At 52.8% G+C, this 21,672-nt stretch overlaps 1 protein-coding gene across 18 annotated transcripts in view; it reads left to right on the top strand.

Moving 5' to 3' along the window:
- Positions 1-21,672, top strand: part of PPFIBP2 (PPFIB scaffold protein 2) — a 166,985-nt gene that overhangs the window by 123,304 nt on the left and 22,009 nt on the right. For 15 of the 18 annotated variants that reach the window (XM_087868064.1, XM_087868062.1, XM_087868063.1 and 12 more), the window contains 10 exons: positions 36-248; positions 3,519-3,611; positions 7,868-7,979; positions 10,311-10,372; positions 11,766-11,841; positions 12,840-12,943; positions 14,728-14,795; positions 16,403-16,460; positions 17,403-17,444; positions 20,928-21,066. In XM_087868064.1, the coding sequence (XP_087724190.1) occupies positions 36-248; positions 3,519-3,611; positions 7,868-7,979; positions 10,311-10,372; positions 11,766-11,841; positions 12,840-12,943; positions 14,728-14,795; positions 16,403-16,460; positions 17,403-17,444; positions 20,928-21,066 (967 nt within the window). The remainder of the gene's footprint in view (positions 1-35; positions 249-3,518; positions 3,612-7,867; positions 7,980-10,310; positions 10,373-11,765; positions 11,842-12,839; positions 12,944-14,727; positions 14,796-16,402; positions 16,461-17,402; positions 17,445-20,927; positions 21,067-21,672) is intronic. The other 3 variants (XM_045783051.2, XM_087868066.1, XM_087868068.1) reach the window with 1 other exon arrangement.

The raw sequence follows: 21,672 nt of genomic DNA, 5'->3' as shown, positions 1-21,672 counted from the left end.
TGAGCGCCTTTTCTCCTCTCTCTCCCTCCCTGCAGTCAGTTCTGAATGTGATCAGTGAGCTGCAGGAGCAGATGTGTAGGCTGCAGCTGGACATCCACAGGCAGATCCAGGAGCGCCTCTTACTCGGCAGGGGCTACCCTGACGAGGCGGCGGCTGGTGACAGTGCCGCCGGTGACAGTGCCGCCGGTGACGGCGTGGCCGAGCCCCCGCCCTGCAGCCAGGACTGTGCCTGTTGGGAGGGGTCACCTGTAGGAACCACACTTAAGTATATCAGAGCATGCGTGTGGGGGCATTTCACGGGTGGAGGGGCTGGGGTTTCTCCTAACCACCAGTGCGTGCAGTGGCTTAACACGGCTCCCTTGGTCCCTGGAGGCTGAGCTCTGTGACCCTCGCTGAGCAGGGTCTGAACAAGTGAGGCCAGCCCTCGGACAGGTGGTGGCACTCGTCTTCCGCAGATCTGGGAATGAGGTGTGTCAGGTGCCCTGAGGGATGGGGCATTCGTGCAAAAGAAAGCCAGGGGAGTCCCCTTCCCATACATGATTCAGGTATTGATTCTCCCCCTGGGCTGGGAGATTGATTAAAGTTCCATCTCATGGGATTTTTTTTTAAAGATTTTATTTATGTATTTGAGAGAGAGCAAGAGAGAGAGAGAGCATAAGCCAGGGGTGGGGGGAGAGTCAGAGGGAGAAGCAGGCTCCCTGCTCAGCCCAGGGGACTCGATCCCAGGACCCCGGGATTGTGACCCGAGCTGAAGGCAAACGCTTAACTGACTGAGCCACTCAGGCGCCCCAGGATTTTTTTTTTTTTTAAAGAAAATATAGCATCATGAAAGAATCCTTTCAAGTTTATTTTTAAAGAAGTTGATCCCAGTGAGAAAATAGAACACAAATTTCCATTTGCTATGACCGTGAGGTCATCATCTGAATGTCTAGGAAAAATTTCCCCCTTAAGCACATTAGAGGGATTTGACAACCTCTGGGCCCCATGGAGTGTATCTGATTGGTGTCCTGGACTTGGCCCCTCACACCGGTGGGACTGGGTCGTGTGTGCCCTGGCTGGGCCTGGTGATGGAAGCTGCATGGAAATGACGTGTGTCCCCGAGACCCACTGTCAAAGAGGACTTGAAAGCCTGAGGGAAGGTCAAGGTCACGGTAGCCATGAGCACTGCAGAGGGTCTGCCTCGGCTCTGTGGGTAGTTACCACGATCCATACTCCACTGTGGAACGTGGGGCAATTCTACCCAGACTCAGGCATTAGGGGAGGAGCTTAGGGGCAGGGGAGTGAGGTTGGGGGGAGATTTCCTTCTACCTTAAATAAGAGGGGAAAAAAAATGAGAGTCCAGATATAAGTGTGGATTTGGATAGGGAAGTGCTGAGAAGGTGCTGGGCGTACCCCATGTTGAGTGGGTCACCCCAGAAAGACGTCTAAAAGAGGCTAAAATTTGCACCAGTGTTTATAGCCAATGATGGGCAGCAGACAACCTAGAAAGAGGAGGATGTGCCCAAGAGGTCACCAGAGCCTGGCTGTGTCGTGCTCTGTGTCCCCTGGCGGTGGTCTCTCAGGCAGGGCCAGAAATGTGCTCCCCGAACCATCCTGATCAGCTGCACGTCCCACCGGGCCTTGAAGTCTAAGGCTGCAGGTTGTGGGTGTAATGATCTTTGCTTGGAAGACATTTTTTTTTTAAGGGTATCAAAAAAATGTTTTCCTTACCTGTGAGAAAATCTTGATGAATTACCCTACAACATTCAAGGGTAAGCAGTGTGACTTTTTGGCGGATTGTCTCAGCTCCAGGCCAGTTAAATGCTGAATTGAATTTCACATTTCGTTCATCAGGCGGTAATGCACACCTGCTGTGTTCCAGAAGTGAGCGAAACAGACTTGGAGGTAGCCAGACCCCTCACGAGGTTCTCAGTGTAGGGGGAGAGCCAGCCGTGAGCCATCGTATCAGTAAATGTCTGGTTGCAAATGGTGTAGGAGGGCCCCAGGGGGCCCCGGGAGAGTGTGGAGGTCCAGTCGGCGGGAATGAACCCGGCAGACGGCTCCAGACAGGAGGGAGTTGTGTGCGTGACGGCCACGGTGAAGAACTAAAAGGAGCCAGTGTGGCTGGGGCCTGACTAGGAGAGGGTAATACCGAGAGGCAGGCAGGGCAGTGCTGATGAGAGCTGAGGAGGTTTGAGGAGCAGGGGTGTGCTTTAATCATCTTGTTCCCCTGGATGCTGTGGGGGTCAGGGGCTTCAAGAGGGCAAGAGGACAGAGGAGCAGGCCCTGGAGAGACTGCCCAGGCCGTGGACACGAGCTGGGGAGATAGGAGAGATTCCTTCCCCTGGAGGTAGAATTAGGAAGGCTTGGGGATGGATTACATCTGTGGGGGAGAGCGAGGTGCCGAGAATGGGCCCCAGGTTTCGGGCACAGGCGAGTAGGTACGCGGAGATGCTGTTTAGTGGGACGGGAATGTCTACAAGGGGGAATTAAGTGTTCCACCTGGGCCACGACCGTCCCGACGCCTGCGTGCAGGTGTTAAGTAGGGAGTCTGTGGGAATCTGGAGTTCAGCAAGTCTGGAATTGATCACTTTCAGACTAATTTTTCTGATAGGAACCACTCAGCAGGACCAATGGTCCGTTAAAGGAGCCTTGTTTTGGGACAAGCGTTCTTAGCCGTGTCATCGTTGGTAAAAGGGTAGTTTAGAGAGCAAGGGCCCTGTAGTCAGAAGAAACAAACCTGACTCACCACGGGCAAGTCGTTCAATGACCCCTTCTTCATTCAGCCACCTTCAGTGGCTCCCTACTGGCCAAAGAATGGCATCTGAGCTCCTTGTATCCTCATCCAAAGCCTTTCCAGGAGGGCCCCACCTTATCTCTCTGGCCTCACCTCCCACTGCGTGCCACCTATCCTCTGCCCAGCCCCACAGCCCATCTCCCTTTCTGCCTCCTGCGTCTGCCCTCTGCTGGGATGCCTTCTCCCTCCCTCCTTCCTTCAAGGGGACCCATTCTCCTGCCCCGGAACACTAGCCTGGCTCTATATTTGGCATTTGGCCTCTTAGTGTTTTCTGTCCTGCTGGTTGACCCTTCCTCTTTGGAGCCTTCCAGGCTCCGACCTCCCAGCACAGAGAGAGGCTCCCACCTCGCCTGCTGCCCGATACTCTGTATGAAGCTGTCTCATTTTGGCGTCTCTGTTGCTCTCGCTCCCGAGTCCTACCTGTCCTGGCCTCACACACTGTGCATGATCTGGGCACACCCCGCGGAGAACGTGGATGTCAGAGAGGGGCAGGCAGAGCAGGTTCTAAAACGAGGAATGTTTTCCCCTCCTGTGCCTGAAAGTCCCTGGCTCCTGTTCTCTAATGGCCCAAACAGCTTTTCCTGGCACGGGACCGTGGTTCAAGAGTCGAACCGCGGTGTGGGGCATGACGCGGTGCTCCTGCCCCTGGCACCCTCTGCATGAGCCTCGCCAGGGTTACAGATCCAGGGAGCATCGTGCTCTGTCACCATCAGAACGCTGTTTCTGTCCCTCGCCCCTCTAGGAGTTACTGCAAGAGCTCAGGCACCTCAGAATCAAGGTGGAAGAGTTGGAGAATGAACGGAATCAGTATGAGTGGAAGCTGAAGGCCACTAAGGTAAGAGGCAGTTCTGACGCTTTCGGAGGGTCGCCGAGGTTGCTGGGGAGGGTCTGTGTTCCGGCTCGGGGTTTGTAGTAGCCTCCGCCGGAAACATGCACATCGACCCTACCCTGTGCACACGCAGACAGCTTTGATCCAGAAGGCTCTTCTCACAGGGAAAGCCCCCTGGGATTATGCCCTGCTGGAGTAGCTGGGTCTCCTTCCTCCTGCTGTGTCCCTTAGCAGCCCGAGACTGACATGGGACCAGGAAGGGGCTGTGAGCAAGTGAGAAGTCTTAAGGGGGATGAACGCCAGCGTTATACTGGCTGCATCATTTGAAATATAGCAGTCGCTTTAATAATGTTTTTAAGAAGGCATGGTTTATTTTTAGCCTTGAATGGGAGTTTTATATATATATATAAATATACTTTGACTATTGTTTTAACTAAATCACGTCTCTATTGAATTGGGGAGCTAGGCTGCCTTGGGAGGGTGGGGGAAAGGAACAGCCTGGGAGCAGCATTCCTGCGTGACGGGGTCTCTGAACACACATCTGCTATTTCACTAAGGTCTCTGCAGCGCCACCCAGGGTGTTACCAGATTTTCATTTTTACTTCTCACTAGAGTTTTATTTATTTATTTTTAATTTTTTTTTTTATTATGTTAGTCACCATACAGTACATCCCCGGTTTCCGATGTAAAGTTCGATGATTCATTAGTTGCGTATAACACCCAGTGCACCATGCAATACGTGCCCTCCTTACTACCCATCACCGGTCTATCCCATTCCCCCACCCCCCTCCCCTCTGAGGCCCTCAGTTTGTTTCTCATAAGAAAGGGATAAAGAAAGGGGGGGTAATCAGAAGGGGGAATGAAACATGAGAGACTATGGACTATGAGAAACTCACTAGAGTTTTAAAAAATCCTGGAGAATTTTCTTCACTTCTAGTTTGTAATTTTATTTTTTCCTTTAAGTTAACTTTTAATGATTATAAAAATAATGCTCATTATAGGGGATTTTTAAACCATAAAAAATGAATAAAGTTCACTTCTGTGCCACCCAGGAGCTACCATTTGTAATATTTCCTTCTAGGAAATAAAACTCTGTTAAAACGCTGAACATGATAACCGATGTCTGCCTAACCTATTGTATAAAATGATTCTCTTCGCCATTGTATGGATGGGGAGCTGAGACACAGAGCAGTTGAGTAACTTCCCCAAGATCTTACCAAGTCAGCGCAGCCCTGGGCGGTGCACACCCGCTTATCTACGGCTCTGTCTCTAAGGGCACCCTTGTAAGTACTCTGCTTCCGTTCCTGTTCTGGGAGCAGTGGTTTTCTCAGCTCAGAACCTTCCGTCACAGGGCTCCACTCAAGCGAGTCCTGCCTCGGGGAAGCCTCTGAAGTTGTACACACCGCTTCTTATAAAACCAGATAACTCTCTTTAGATCACTGAGCTCTTTGCCTTGGCGTATAGACCCTTGAGATACGACAGGCTATTTAGTACCACCCAGGTGTGGGGCACCTGCTGCGTGCCGGAACGTGTCAGGCCCTTTGCCCACGGTTTCCTCGTTTGATTCATAAAATAAGCTAGTGAGGTCTATGGATTTATTATCCTCATTTTAGTGGTGAGGAAACTGAGGCTCAGAGTGGCCAAGGTGAGGTTCCGATCTGGATCTGTGTCATTCCCAAAACCATGCTCTCTTCCTTATAGAATCCTGATCCCCTGCGGTGAAAACCCGTACTGTTCTTGAAAGTTCTCTTCAGTTTTCTGTGTAGAGCTTGTCAGTCCCTGAAGGCCTTTCAGGTTCCAGTGCAGCAGCAGCAGGGCGTGCTCCCTGGGATTAACGAGGCTGGGTACTTGCAGGGCGCTGGGGCACCCCTCTGCCTGGTGCTAGCCTGCCTTTGCCTCAGACCGCTTGCCACACAGCTGCAGCCTCAGCGGCCGTGGCAGGAGCGTCCTTTGCCCTCGTGGTCAAGTAGCTTGTGGGCTGTTGGAGACAAGACTCCCCAGCTATGGGGACACCTGCCATTTCTGGCAAACTGGCACATGGGAGGTTGGGCCCAGCCACTTAGTCTATAGGGTTTGAAGTAGAGGACCTCACGAGAGGCAGGCCTCAAAGAGAAGAGACGACCTCGTGCCAGGTGCTGGGCTCTGCCTCCATGGGCCCCCATCACTGAGATCCGCCGCTATTCCTGCAGACAAGCGTTGGGCATCCAGATTCCTTGCAGAGACCAGCTCTCGCTTGGACTGCAAAGAGAGGGGAAAATGGTTGTGGGAGGTACAGGAAAGCTTAGGAGACTGTCTTCTAAGAATAGCATGGTCCTTGTAGAAATGAGAAGAGTTTGGACTGGCTCAGGTTTTCAGAAGCCACTGATGCTGTCGGTGGTCAACCATGGCAGCGAGGCCCTCAGTGAGCTGTGGAGAGCTGCCGTGTGGCTGTGGGTCTCAGCAGGCAGTTGGACATAGCCAGGCTAGGCTCTCTGGCCTCTGTGGGTCGATAGCACAGAGCCAAGGGGCAGCGCTCCATAGGACGCTTTGGAGTAAGGAGATCTACCCCTTGCTGCCTCCTTTTTCTTTACATGGTCATCTCTTTTCCATTTGGGGGATATTAGGGAAGGTTTACTCAGGGACCCTGAGGTGGGCTCAGGGAGCCCTCGCCCCATAATGGCGGCCTCCACCCATGCTGTCAACTCCGAAGCATGAGGGCTGCAGTGGGTAGCACTCGGCTTGGAGCAGGTGGGTTTTGCATGCCAGGCACTGGTGCTGGTGTCTCCCCGGAAGTGACGTGCAGGGATATTGCTTCCTCCCGTGGTTTCCTGTGAGCAGTGAGTGGGGTTTGATGTAAGGAATCCGCGAGCACAGGGGCCGGGGCAGAGTGGGCGCCCCGTCAGTGTGTCCTGAAACGGAACGCAAGGCCTGTTGGGCAAGGAGCCACCAACAGGCTCAGGGCTCATCTGGTTACTTGAAATTGTTCAAAGGTTAACTCCGGCCTCTGTGGGAAAGGGTGGCCCGTTCTGTAACCTTGAGGCATGATGGGGGATGTGGCTGGGCTCCCCCACGGGGAGGGATGGCCTCCCACTGCACACCATCCCACAGGGCTCTGCTGTGTGTAGATGGGCTCCGGAGTGAGTCCTTACTTCCTTTCTTTGGTTTGATGCTCGGAGAACTAGCTGGTTGTCCACAAGGAAAGGAGTACGACGAGAGGAGTCACGGTGGCAGCATTTATCGAGCACTTACTGTCTATTGAGCATTAGGCTAATTTGTCCGTGACCATTATCTTACTTAATCCTCACCACGGCCCTATGAGGTAAATGCAGTTTCCCCATTTTATAGATGAGGCAAGACTCGGAAAGGTTAACTTGCCTAAGGTCACCCAACTAGGAAATGAGAGAATCCAAGTTAGGCTCCAGGGCCAATGTGCCCGGTGGGATGGGACCAACACAGTTCTGATCTTCCCCTGAGAATGGGAAGGCGCGGACAATCCCACCTGCTGTTCTGTGTGAAGTTTAACCTGCTCTGCTTCGTAGAGAGACGGGCACCATCCCGTACGGGGATGCACGTACGTCTGTGTATGAATGTGCGTATGGGGTTCGTGACTGTACTTACTGCTTTATCTGCAGCAGTGTATCCACTCAGCACACCTGAATGCCTGTTTGTGTGGACAGGTGGGTACGTGTGCATGGGCGCCTGGAAGCCGGGCAGAGCCCGTGGCTGTGCATGACGGGTGGGAGAGTACCTGTGGGGGAACTCTGCACTCACTCTGTGTCTAGCAGTAGTGATTTGATTTCCACTGTCCTTCCTGTACGGGCTGGGAAAATGCGAGATGTGTGCACCTGTCACAGTGATACACAGACATGCTATTATGGGAATCTCTTGGGAGAGGGAAGACCACAGCCAGAAAGAGAATACCCATCAGCAGCCGTCCCATTGCACACCATCCCAGCTCGTCAGGCCTCCGTGGGGATTGGGCCTCAGGGCGGGGAAGGGAAAGAGCCTGGTCAGGTAGGAGGATACAGGTGACCAGCCCCAGCCATGGGCGGGGTCAGATTGGCCAGGAAGAAGGAGTTCAGGGGGCAGAGCTCCCCCTTGCGGGGAGGGCAGTAAGCACCTCCAACTGCTCGCCTCTGAGGCCTCTGCTCCTGCCTTGCCCACAGGTCCTAGGACCCGCTGGTCCTGGGACCCGCTGGTCCTGGGCTGTGAATGACTTGAGGTTCTCCATCACAGTCTGGTAGTCCCTCTGAGCTGCTGGGGATCCTCTGTTGCTCTTCCAGGCTGAGGTCGCCCAGCTACAAGAGCAGGTGGCCCTGAAGGATGCAGAAATTGAGCGTCTACACAGCCAGCTCTCCCGGACTGCGGCCCTCCAGAGTGACCATGCAGAGAAAGGTAACTGGCTGGACTGTGATAGGATGTGGTTGCCCCAGGCCCCTGGCACATGTGTCCGTGAGTGGGCGTGTGTATGCCTGTGTGAGTAGGCATGCTGATGTGCACATATGTCCTGTGTGCAAACACGTCCAAGTGAACAGATGCACGTGTGTGTGTGCGTGTGCGTGAACGGGCCTATGAAGCACAGCTCTATTGTGGAATCATGCCGTGAACTTGTCAGTGCAGTCTGATCGCTAAGCTCCGTGTAGCCACCTCTGGACCTTTTCTTTCACTTGATTGAAAGGACCTGTTTTTGTGTCATCCCCACGGGGGAGGCTTTAGTGATTCACTCACTTGATGGATGCGCGCCTGATACTCAGACTAGACCCTCAGGTCGCAGAGACGATCAGTTACTGCTCATCCTTTAGGTCTCGACTTCAGCGTTACCCCTCAGACCTTTCCTGGCCACCCTACCTCAACGAGGTGCCCCCCAGTCCTATTTTTCTCTAACTTGGCATTCTCCTTGTTTCCATCCTAGCACTTAAAACATATCAGGGCTGCATTGGGGGAGGTCTCTTGGTGTAGACTGTCGTCCTCACTGTGGGGCCAGGCCTGTGTCTGTCTCTTTAAGACCGGATCTGCACAGCATTCAGACACGGTGGGCTCCTAAGAAATACTAAGTGAAAGGATGGTGAATGGACCTTGATAAGTTCATGTCTGCTGATTAAAAAGAGGGAATGAATCCTCAAATCGTCTTTTTCACACCTATTTACTATTTCCAGTTATTCACCTGGTGTGTAAAATGATCACACACCTTCTGACTTCTCCTCCAGCTCCAGGCTGCAGAGCGACGCTGGAGGAGGTCCTGGAGCCCTGGAGATTGGCCCCACTGCCGGGTCCCCTATCAGCCTTAGCGGTGCTTAGCTTGGGTCCCTGGCTGGGGTGGGGAAGCCATGCGGCCCTGAAGCAATGACTCGGGCTGGAGAAGGAAATTGGTGACCCATCTGTTCATCCCTCCCCCAGCCTTTCTCGGTGTCTTCCCAAGCCTTTGAGTGCACCCCTACCTGCCAAGGCGGAGGCTGGGGCCCCCTAAGATATCCTAAACTCTCTGCAGTGCTTAACCTGCACAGAACGCTTTCTGTGCCCCGACTGTAGTGCAGGCAGCCTTCCGCCGCCACCCTATGCTTCTCTATAGTCCAGACCTTCTAATCCATCATCAGGTAACTCTTGGAGCTGGTCCTTTGGTCATTTGCTGCTCAGGTTGGGTTCTGCCCAAAGCACGGAGGTTTGCCAGTCTTTCTACGGAGCTTACCACCCTCTTCCCAGAGACGGAGCTGCAGAGCTGATCTTCAGCTGCCGAGAGCCTAAGACAGTGAGCAGGCACTCTGTACTTCCCCTGAAAATGAATCCCTATGACTGTTTCCACAAAGTCCACACATTGACTCTTCCTGTTCCTGTTGGAAGTGGGATGCCTGTGCTCCGGTTCCCTTGTCTCCTGCACTCGGCTTACGTGGCCGTCCCTGTCCCTTTTGCAGTAATCAGTTGAGAAATGGGGATAGGTCCTTGTTTTGAAACTCCAACTATGTGACAATCCCTAGACCTAAATATTTATCAGAATGACCTCCAGCTCCTGTAGGCATTGGCCTTTGGCCCTGCAGACCAGCTGGGGAAGAAATCAAGGGTCCGTCTTAGGCCCAGAGTGAGAGCAGGGCATGGGTTGTCCACCACAGATGGACACAGGTACCTTGGCCCCCGGGGAAATTCTGTAGGTTTATGAAATAAGATAGTTTTCCTTAACAGTAGAGTTTGTTTTAATATATTTATGGATGTGTCTAAACATTTGTTAGTCAGTTCTGATTATACCATTTTAAATTAAGCCAGGTATCCCGCTCTTTTACATAATCATTCTTTTCTCCTCTTCATTCAGCTGTAGACTTTTTTTTTCTTTTTTTAAATTCACCTGCTACAATCCATGGGACTGTAGGCTTTTCTCCAAAACCAGTTAGCAGCCCAGGTGCATGCCCACTCAGGTAATTAGCAATAAATGTCTGTATTCTTCTGAGGTGTTGATTTGAAAAATTGTAGAGTTCTTCTGTGTCACCTTTGAGTAAATGGCATTTTGATTTTTCCCTACTAATGTCTATAAAGAGAAGATAAAATAATAGGTTCATTCATTCATTTACTAGTCCAACAAATATTTAATGAGACTGACTATGTCAGACATTGTCACGAGGCTCTTAAAGAAGTAAAGGAGCCCGTGTGCAGTTTATTCACAGGGAGAGTGTCTGCAGCTTAGCCTGTGGGGATGGCTGTCTGTGTTTACATAATTCTTTCTACACCTAATTCTTTTAGACCAAGAGATTCAACGTCTGAAAATGGGGATGGAAACCTTGCTTGTCGCCAATGAAGATAAGGTAAGACGGTCATCGGGCAGCCCTGTTCTTCCTCTGCTGACATCTCTGTTCAGTGCCTACAGGTCTCTGATATTCTGGGCGAGGCCAGTGACCCAGGGACGTGTCAGGAGAATGGCTTCTGCCTCTTAGAGACTGAGCCTCAGCCCCCGTTTTTGGCGTTGATGCCCGGGAACTTCGCCTGAGTGAAATGTCCCAAAGGCAGAGTAAAGTCATACCTGTTTGTGCGGGTGTGGGGGAAAGAAATACCGCCGCGGTTATTGCCAATGTCATAACTGCTGCTTAGACTCCTGGCACAACGTGACAACGGTGCGCTGATCTCCTGTGTGCGCAGTCTGGTGGTGGACTCATCACGGAGACACTAGGCAGCACGTGATGTGCTTACCCCCGTGCCTTCCGTCCTTCATGTCCGATTCCCGCGTCACCCTAGAGTGGCCCCTCTGTAACCGGAGAGCGTCTACCTGGGACGGACACAGCTCTGAGGGTCGCAGCCCTGCGTTTTACAGAGGAGGAGACTGAGATTCAAAGTACTTGAGGGTTTTGTCCAAGCTCGGGTAATAGTAGGTAGTGGAGCCAGGATTCATCCCCCCGCCCCCCAGTCCGTCTAATGCCAGAATCTGTGTGGCCTCCCAAGCCCCCAGACCTTTGCTGAAAGAAATGATCTCCTCTGGGAATTCGACTGTTGTGCAAGGAATCTCTGACTCCCCCGGAACAGGGGAGGGTGTTGGGGATAAACACGCCGGCCGCCGGCATTAGTTTAATCCATCTTCGCGTGTAGCTGCAGAGGACAATGGTCGAACCGGGAAACAGACTTCTGAGGCTGCCTCGGGGGGGGGGAGCAGGGAGGTAGTGAGCTTCCAGATCGGAAACGTTTAAGCCCCTCGAAGGCTTGTTTATGGCTAGAGCCTGGACTCCTAGCCTCCGAGCAGAGGCAGGAACGTTCGCAGCGGCCCAGGGGGCGGACCACCGAGAACCCCGGCTCTGTGGGAAGGAGGCTGGAGGCTGAGCAGCGGCCCAGGGGGCGGACCACCGAGAACCCCGGCCCTGTGGGAAGGAGGCTGGAGGCTGAGCAGCGGCCCAGGGGGCGGACCACCGAGAACCCCGGCTCTGTGGGAAGGAGGCTGGAGGCTGAGCAGCGGCCCAGGGGGCGGACCACCGAGAACCCCGGCCCTGTGGGAAGGAGGCTGGAGGCTGAGCAGCGGCCCAGGGGGCGGACCACCGAGAACCCTGGCCCTGTGGGAAGGAGGCTGGAGGCTGAGCTTCGCGTTGAAGTGTTCCTGAGGCTCCATGTAGCATCTCTTCTCAGCGTGCCCCCACATAGTGTGGGCCCCCACGCGAAACCCTCTGAGGGGCCAGCGGTGGTGTTGACGTGTCGTCTGTTCTCACGCTGTGACAGGACCGTCGGATAGAGGAGCTCACGGGGCTGCTGAACCAGTACCGAAGGGTGAAGGAGGTGATGATGGCAGCTCAAGGTGAGGGCGCGGAGCGTTCTGCCGTTTTCTCCCAGAGGGATTCCGTCCACTGCGTTAAACCCAGGGGCATTTCGCCAGAAGGCTCTTTGGCTTCGTTTGGAGAAGATCCTCTGTGGGGGATGGCTGGTTAGACTGTCCTGGACGGTGGGAAATTGGCAGCTGTTGACTTCTAGAAACTGTGTCTAATGACAGTCCAGAGCTCCCAAAGACTGAGCGGATACCAAGGAAGTAAAGCCATCAGTGTGAGCCCTTGGGAATCCGCATCCTTGGAGACCCGCTGTGTGTCTTTCCAGGATACCCCTTAGGGGCAGTGAGTGCAGTCAAACCCGGACCAAAAATCGGTTCGGTACCCTCATGGGGGATTAGAGCTTGTCCACCTCCTGAGGACTCTAAAAGCTCCCCCAGCAGATTCCCAGGGACTCGGGGAACCTTCTCCGCGTCTCTGGGTGCCTGGGTTCCCGGAGGAAGGCACAGGGCGGGGAGAGCTGTCCGTGTTTCGTATTTGCTGCGCCGGCTGAGTATGCCGTGAGTGCTCGTGTGGGCACGGCGGGGCGTGTGCCAGGCTGCCTGCCTTCCCCTGCATGCCCTTGGCCTGGGCTCCGTATCGCAGGAGGGGGCCGCTCTGGGGGTGTTTAGAGACCTCTTGTTCCGGCTGAGCTTCTGTTGGCCCTGCACACGTCTCGCTGCCCTGTTTCCTCTCTTCCTTTGGTATTTGGGGTCAAGTCAGAGCCCGATTGCCTGTGGCCAAGGAATGAGAAGGTTGGGGAGGAATACTAGGGGTTTCTCTATGTTCAACACATGAGCTTTGCCCTTGAGATGAGCTTCATGACAGCCCTTCATATGCCCTGAAGAATCTTACGAGTCACACTCTTCATGTACCTTTATATATTTCGTAGGCTTTCTTAATGAAGGAGAAAGACTGTTAGAATTTTGCATAATTACAGGTTTCTGAACAACTCCCGTGGTAGTGATACCCCCGTCTGCTTTAATGCTTCCAGGGCCTTCAGAACGAACTCTCTCAATCAATGAAGAAGAACTCGAGGGAAGTTTCAGAAAGCGGAACGCTGCGAATAAAGGCCCTGAAGAATTATTTAAACCAGAGGTGCTCCGTTTCATCCATGATGTGGGGTTTCAGCAGGCCCTAGGAGCTCACACTGAGCTTGGGGGAGGATCTAATCAGGTACCTGTCAGGTCTAAATCTTGACAGGTGAGAAGTTAAATATGGATGGAGTGGCCCCAGAGGCCTTGGGGAAAGGATTGAGGGCGGGAAGGTACCCAGGTCCTGGCCTGTGTTCTGACCGGGAAGGACGGTATCGTGGATACTGGACTTGGAAGGATAAGAATTCTCAATCCAGTTCCTTGTTTCTTTTTGTCTCTCCTCCTGGGATATAAGCAGAGACCGAAGGTGGTTTCATTTCATTTCCCCGTTTCTCCAGTGTCCGTAATAGTGCCTGATGCCCAGGAGAATACAGCTATCTGTCGAATGGATGAATGTGTCTCGCTCGTCGAGGGGAATAAATTTAGCTATTGCAGGGATCTGCTCCTATCTCAGACACCCCTCCAGCCCCTATAGCCAGTAGACAGATTTTCTTTCTCTTACACGAGTGTCTCTGCATTTAGACTAGATACAAATAAGCGAATAAACTCATAGATCCTGATCTCAGGTAGAGAAGGGGCTTCGGCCCAGGATGTAAAAGGTTCATGAAACTCTAGATGGCCAAACTGAAGAGGATCTTAGGGAGTCTAGCTGAACTCTCTTAATTAAGGGAGGGGCAAAAGTGTCACCAAGCGACCCGGTTATCAAGTCAGACAAACATTCCAGGTTGCTGACTATCATATGGCAGCGATGACTGACGCTCAGTATCCCTGTGTGGTCACTGATGACTGCTGTACATGGCTCTCACCTCATTTCTCCTCAGGACACCCCATTGGGATTCTTACTTTATTGTGAAGCTGAGGCTCAGAGAGGGTCATTAATCTGCTTTAGGTCACACAGCGGCTAGATGGCAGAACCTGGAATTGGACCCGTGTCTCTCTGACCAAAAAGCCCAGGCTTTTAACAACTGTATTATAATGCCGGGTTTCTCCCAACAGTAGACCAAAAAGGTACTTACTGGGCTCTAGAGAAAAGGTCACCTTTGCACTTAGTACAATACTGAAAACGTCGAACTGTGTCTTCCTTAGACACCACCATTAGCTCATGTTTGGTCCACCCATAATGCTCTTCCCTTTTTGCTTTCTCACTAAGCCCATTCTCGTTTCTCAAGTGTTCTCCCCTCTGAAGCCCTCTTCTGAAGTATCCTTCCCTCCCCCGATGCCTATATTGCGTTATAGATAACAGTACCATAAGAACGTCTACACTGATCTTTTATCCTGTCTACCTGTCTGCTTGTCTGCTGTGGGAGCACCTACCCCACACCCAGCATGGGGCCTGGCAGGCCATAGACATTGCTTATGCTTGCTAAGTGAATATATCAATTCTAGTGCTTCCCATTGCAAGCACCAGAAATTGACTCTGGCTAACCTACACCAACAGGGCATGTTTTTGAAAGGGTGTGTGGTGGCTTCCGGCATGAAAGAAAAGCTGCAGACGCCGGCTCAGAAAGGGCAGGAGTGGCAGGGTCCCCAGGGTGCAGGTGTCAGGACTCTAGTGCAGGGATATGGACTTAGGTCTGGGGAGGAGGGGCATGTTGGCCCAGGGTTCCAGTACTCCTTTCTCCTGGCCATCCTGGAAGAGCAAGGCACACGTATTGACACAGCCATCATGGCTGTATCGAGGGGAAGAAGTGGAACTCCTCAAGGGGAATTGTCCAAAGAAGGAGAAAGGATGGTAGGTGGTCTCCAGACAGTAACTGTCCCCTACAGTGACTTCTGTCTTTGGTGCAGATGCCTCCAAGATGTAGCTCTCCCACCGTGGGGCCACCTCCACTACCGCAGAAATCACTGGAAACCAGGTAGGGGTCCTGATCTTGTCCCCAGAGCTGCTGTGCCCTCAGCGCACCCTTGGGGTGCCTGCATGGCAGGGACTGGCCGTGCATGGTGAGCACAGCCACATGTCCTGGACACACCTGCTGCCCTTCCGTTGAGCAGCCCTCCAGACCCTGGCAGTGTCCACAGTGTGGCCCACGCCGTGGAGCAGTCACGAACCGTGTCTACCTCACCTGGCCACAGAAGGGCTTCCCTTCCCATGGGTAAGGGTCTGGGCCACTGTCACTGAGAAGAGACCTGGCCAGGGGTTGGAGTCTCAAAGGAGAGGGGGCTGCAGGTCATTTGTGCCCACCAGCACTCCTCGGGGCTGAGAGCATTCCATGACATAGGTCTCATTTTCATCAGCCCCCTCTTGAAAGTCCTTCCTGCTCTCAGGAGTCCTAGAGCCCTGTGACAGTCCCGGCTCCCCAGGGAGAGACATTTCTTCTACAGGGAGGTTGGTCCAATTGCTTTGGGGAGCTTCACATGGCAATGAGCTTATAATGGGCTGGCCTGTGGGGTCACCTGGCTGCCACCTGTCTGGTTCCCTCTAAAATGAACCCATTTCTAGCTCCCTACGTCAGCAATTTAGAACACACTTCCAAGTTGGGCCCCATGTAATGGAGATAAAGAGGCTCCCCTGCCTGCCAGGAGCAGGCTGTCTTTCAGCGAGGGTGTCTGAGAAATTGGCCATAAGTATAATGGAAGCTTCCCCAGAATGGTGCTGAGGCCCCAGAACCTACGTACTCAGGACCCCACTTTCTAGAGCCATTGTTTCCCTCGGCCTTTAGCCCTAGAGAAAAATATCAGTGTCAAAGATGGCAACTGGCCAGTCAGTTTTGCACAATAAGTAATTTAGTTCATGAGTTCACTCGGGGAAGGCAACACTGATTGACTCACATTGACCAGACTCACAGGAGACCAGTGTACGAAGACATTTTGTTTTATTCATAGAAACCGAGAAACATCACTGCCAGGGAGACTTGTCACAAGGTAGCCCTTGTAACCACGGGTGGCATGGCCTCTTCTCTCTACAATCGGTGCCCTCCTCTGGAAAATAACCTCTGAAAAAGCAGATTCCTGTGAGGAGACTAGTCAGGGCATACAGAGCTAGGGCAGAGGGTAGGAAGACCCTCGCAGGTGATTCTCTGGAGCTGTGGCTGGCTGACGCACTCCTCTCCACTCTGGTGTGGCACAGCTCCTTCCTCCTGGATCACGCCTCAGACACATGGACGAGGCAGTGTCCACACCTTTCCTGTCGTCTGGTGCTGCAGAGTCCTTTGTGACTACAGAACACTGAGCTCCCGCTGATGTAATAGAATTGAGTGTGGATTTTCAAATGCCCAGGCCTGTCGATTTGGATTTAAGTAATGCTCTCAGGCTTCAGCAGCACGTTGTCCGACCAGGCTATCCACCAAGATGGGCCAGTCTCCTATGTAGTGGTTGTGATGAGGGGGTGGGTTTTTTTCCTGACCTTGACCCTACAGCCACTTAACAGACTACTGGTAAAACACTTGGTATGTCCTCTGCGTGAAGGACACACCTCCTTCTCCAGTAACTGTTTCCGTGTTTGCTTTCTTTTGTGTCTTTCCAGGGCTCAGAAGAAACTCTCATGTAGTCTAGAAGACCTGAGAAGTGAACCTGTGGACAAGGTCAGCCCCTCAGTCTCTCCGTAGAGATTCCTGAGTTACTGACCCAGCAGTGCTGGGACACACAGGTCCCACCTTGTAGAGGCCTTTCTGAAGCTGAGAGGGAGGCAGGAAGTATACGAACCTTCTGAGAAAACCAGTCAGTGTGGCCCCAGGCATCACAGAGCAGGCAGGGCAGAGCATGCTGCCTGGAGTTGATGGGGAAGGTGTAGAGGTGAGCACAGGCAGGTTCTGGGGAGTGGAGGGGAGCGGGAGGCTGTAAGTTCAGAGCCGTGAGTCAGGTCAAACCCTAGAAGGGCTTGAGTCCCGGCCCTACATCCCCAGAGCCACTCTGGGAGCATTGCAGGGATTTTGAACAAGGAAATAATGTGGATACAGTTGATGCGCCCAGGAGTGAGTTCTGGGATAATTAGATTGGAGAGGAAGCTTTTTTAAGAGTCTAGAGAGAGATGCGAGGAGGGCTTTGTGGCCCCTCATTTGAGGGTAGCCCTTGACCATGTGGATGACCCCCGTGCTGGAGGGGTAGGTCGCAGTTTCTTGAGCAAGGTCACTGGAGACCAGGGCCCCTTCCCTGATGGAGCACCTTATGGAGGCCTGCTGCATGCAGTCCCTGGCTTTGAGCAGTGCGCCAGCACTGGTGACGACAGAGGAAACCCATGAAGGCTGGAGCTGGCAGGAGCCACGGGGCCCCTTTGGTGGCTTGGCCCCTGTGGTCCTGTGCCTCTTGCTCTCCCTGGTCAGATTGCTGGCAGCTGCCCAGAACTTCTGTCCACGGCTTAGACGATGACCTGTGTTTCCTCCGTGGACGGGGATTACCTGACAGAAAGACGGGGAGGGAGGGAATGAGCCTTGCAGCTGGCAGGCTGGCGGTCCCGGGTTGTTGTTTGTGACTAACACCGGCCTCTCTTTCTCCGCATGATTGAAATCCTTCTCGCCCCTGCGCAGCGTGTCAGTGGGAGCCAGCTCTCCCCAGCGGTAGAACCCAAGGTACGGTAACCGCCGGCCCCTGTCGTGATTGTGTGTCTGCTGGGGTTTTCACGGAGCAGGGTACGGCTTTGCACCTGTAAAATACATGAATTATAAGGGGAAGAGCGCAGGAGGAAAGACAAAGCTTCCTCTGCCGTTCTCTGCTTGTGCGCGCCCTGCTGTGTAGTGTAATTTCGCCTCATTGTCCGTGGGATGGGATTTCTTAGTGTCTCCTCCATTTTACAGGCTCAGAAAAACTCATCTTTAACAAGGCATTGTCCATCTGATTGCCGGGAAGGGGGAGGTTGGGATTCCCACACACACAGGAGTGGGACAGCTCTCATCCTTTCCGCGCGCACGTGCGTGGCTGAACACAGGGGCACACTCAGCCACCGGGGCAAGAATCTTTCCGTGGAATCCCCTCATGCTGGCGTCTGGCCCTTGCTTTCTGGGAGTGAGAGCTCATTCCATGTTTCCCCGCGCTAGTAGACACATCTTGTGGACTTCCTAGAGTGTGCGCCCGCTGATGCCGGCTGTCCCTCTGGAGCCCCTGGAATGAACCAGTCTCCCCTGCTCCTGACTGCTCCAGAGTCCAAGTTTCTCAGGCCCGAGTCGAACATCCTCTTCTTCAGTGTGCAGACCACGAGCCTTTAAAGTTCCTATTCATTCTCCGTCAGCACTGTTTCTCCAGCTTGTGCCCCGGACCACACTCGAGCCTGTTCTAGATGGGGCCTGATCTAGGGACGGCTCTTGTCCTTACCGCGGTCACTCCAGGCCCTGGGCACGGGGTAGTTTTTGTGCCTCTGCTAATGTGCTGTCCTGGTGCGCTCAGCCTGTGGCAGGATTGTTCCCCATTGAGAAACAGTAAAACAGGTTGTGGGAGGCTGAAGGAAAAGTGCCTCGCCTGAGTCCGTCTGACGCAAAGCCGGTGTCCCTGCTGCTCGCCTGCGCTGCCTCTCCGTTCCAGCGTACGGCAGCTGGGATTTCCGTTCCTCCACAACCAGCCTTATTCTTCTGTTCCTTCTGGGTCCTGTCCTGACCTTGACCTTCTCCAGCAGTGAGGCCTTCCTTGCCAGCTGTCCTTGGCTGAGCAGAGCTGAAAGCCCTTTCTGTCGCCCTTGATTCCTTTGGTTGTCTTTCTTATAGGTCTGAGCTGCCCATATCTGGGTTAGGTTCTGTCCTCCTTCCCGCTCAGCTCCTCAGTGAGCACCGAGGACAGCCCACGTCGGTGGCCTCAGGGGTCTCTGCCCTGTCTTGGGCGGCGGTGGGGGGTGGGGTGGCATGTGTGATGATACAACCGGAAATCTGGTTTTGAGAGCCCTCCCCCACCTCCCTCTTTCCCGTGTCATGGGGAACCTGGAGTCACAGTTGCCTAAGCCTTTTGAGCGTTGCCTTTTCCACAATCACAGTGCTTCCAGGTCTGACTGTGCATCAAGGTAATCTGAAATGCTTGTTAAAAATACGGACACTTGGGACACCTGGGTGGCTTAGTCCGTTAAGCATCTGCCCTCAGCTCAGGTCATGATCCCAGGGTCCTGGGGTTCAGCCCCACCTGGGGGGTCAGCAGGGAGCCTGCTTCTCCCTCTGCCTTGCTGCTCCCCCTGCTTGTGCTTTTTCTCTCTGATAATAAATAAATAAAATCTTAAAAAAAAAAAAAAAACGCTTGGGGTGCATTCCCCGGGGTGGGGGTGGGGGGCAGGGAGCGGGGATTCACGGGACCAGGTGCAGCCCAGGAGCTCTGTCTTTGCACGTGTCCCAGGTGACCGTGGAGCAGCTGGTGCAGGGACTGGCATTTGCAAACTCTTGGTCTGACCAGGTCCAGTCTCTACCTCGTGGGTCATCATGAGCTTAAAAATCATGCGGTCTCCCTATCTTAAGGTTCTGAGTATCTCTACTTCACCAGCCAGTTCTTTCAGACTTCCTTGGAAATTTAGTCTCCTTTTTTTCCACATCTCTTCTTTCTGAGCTAGTTTATAGGGTTAGTAGTCCACGTTCAGTGAAGGAATCGGATTTCAAACCATTTCTTAGGACATGTATTTTGTAAGCACACCAAATTCAGAAATTCGTTGGACACTTGGACTTTAAATAAAACTTCAAAAGATGCCTCGGTCCTTAAACTCTCCATTACTTTTCTGACTTGTCCGTTTTGAAGTCAGAACTTTCATATTACTTTTCTTCTGGGCCCAAACAAGTAATCCACAGTCGATTTCCTTGGTAATGTTGCTTCGTTTTCTCTTCTTTTTTTTTTTTTTTTTAAAGATTTTATTTATTTATGTGACAGAAAGACAGCCAGCGAGAGAGGGAACACAGCAGGGGGAGTGGGAGAGGAAGAAGCAGGCTCATAGCGGAAGAGCCTGATGTGGGACTCGATCCCGGATCGCCAGGATCACGCCCTGAGCCGAAGGCAGACGCTTTAACGACTGCGCTACCCAGGCGCCCCTGTTTTCTCTTCTTACTCAAATGCATCCCACTGGGTTTCCCTTAGGTTTGTGGGTTTAGGGGCCATTATGTCCTTTTTCTAAAAAAAAAATTCCGGTATAGTTAACATACAGTATCATATTAGTTTCAGGCCCACAACATAGTGGTTCAGTAATTCTGTACGTTACTCAGTGCTCATGGTGGTAACTGTGCTCTTGGTCCTCTTCGCCTGTCCCCCCACCCTGTGACCAACCCTGTGTTCTCTACACTTAAGAGTCTGTTTTTTGTTTTGTCTCTTTTTCACTTTGTTCATTTGTTTTATTTCTTAAATTCCACACATGAGCGAAATCCTATGGTGTTTTTCTCTGACTGCTTTATGTCCATCCTGACCAACTGAGTGCACTTCTTTTCCCTTTACATGATCTTGGTTTTTTGGGTACCCTTCCTGTGGCCAGGGTGTGTGCACAGGCCCATTGCACTGGGGCCGAACCTCGTGCAGACTATGACCCTAAGTTCGTAAGGGAATAGTCGGCATGTTGCCCCCGGCCTGTTTTCTCTTGTCATCTCTCGAGTGTGTGCGTCCCTTCTCGCTTGGCCTTAACCTGGTGTTTTTCAAAGTAACTGTTACCATAATATATAAATATAATTTATATATGACATATATCATAAATGTATGTTATAAAGCAATAGGTATACCCTTTACTAGAATTTGGGTTTGTTCATTCAAAGTGCTCAAAGGGTCATTCACGGCTGCTAATTCATCGAGCGTCCAAGCGTCCAGCCAAAGGGCAAAGGCCCCCCCTTTGCAAGACACTTCCACTTCCTGTTCAGGGTCAGTTGCAGTCAGCCCTGGATTTGGGCCTGACTCTGTCCCTGTCTCATTGTGTGGCCCTTGGGCAAGTTTCTTTCTCAGAACTCTGGTCCCTTTCCCTGGACTAAATGATCTTTGCAAGGTCTTTGAGTTGGCCTAAGTGACAAATGGCTCTTGGAAAGCTGAGTTGTCCCTGCATCCAAAGATTTCCTAACTGGGTTTGAGTCTGAGGCCGATGAGTTGATTCAACACGTCTCTCTCTCTCCTTCCAATAGGACAGCCCTTTCCTGGCAGAGCACAAATACCCCACGTTACCTGGGAAGCTTTCAGGAGCTACGCCCAACGGCGAGGCTGCCAAGTCGACTCCCACTGCCTCCCAGCCCGACCCTGCAGGGAGCAGCCTGCTGCGGCTGAGTGAGCGTCCAGGCCCTGGGGCTGGCGTGTCCTGGGGCAGTGGCCTTGGCACTTCCGGTTACCGCCGCGGCAGCCCCCAGTTGGAGGGGGTGGGGGGACAGGACGGGCCGTCCCTCTGGTCGGCTTCACTGGCAGAGATGATGGCTCCCTGTCTGGGTACATTGTTTCCTTCGGTGAGCGCCGTAGAGCGCCAGACACCCAGGCTGTGAGTCCACCCTTTGTTTCTGCACTCACTCCACCCCCATTTGCCCTCTTCCAGTCCTCCTCTCTTGGCCCTTCGTGTCTTTCCCATCATTCCTCTGTTCCTTCCCTCGTAGACCCCTGACTGCATCCTTCCTGTCCCTCCCTCCCCCTCTGTCGTCCTGATCTCTCTCCTGTCTCTGCCTTCCTCTTGCAGCCTCCCTATTACCAGTAGGATGATATGCACTCTTCCAAGGGAGAGTGTTTCCTTAGGGAAATGGAGTGGCTAGTGGGCAAGGATGTCCATCCCCAGGGACCCTTTTGGTACTTAGGGCCTGGAACCGTGGAGGTGTTTGCTGCTTTTCATGCAGAGTAGGCCATTTTCCTCAACAACAACAGATCGGTAGAGCTTAGGAGGGAATGTTC

This window comes from Ursus americanus, chromosome 16, assembly GCF_024610735.1.
Source record: "Ursus americanus isolate L20-20 chromosome 16, mUrsAme1.1.p, whole genome shotgun sequence".
Taxonomy (NCBI): domain Eukaryota; kingdom Metazoa; phylum Chordata; class Mammalia; order Carnivora; family Ursidae; genus Ursus; species Ursus americanus.
Note: the sequence above shows the minus strand (reverse complement) of the source record. Positions and strands in the feature narration are given on the sequence as shown.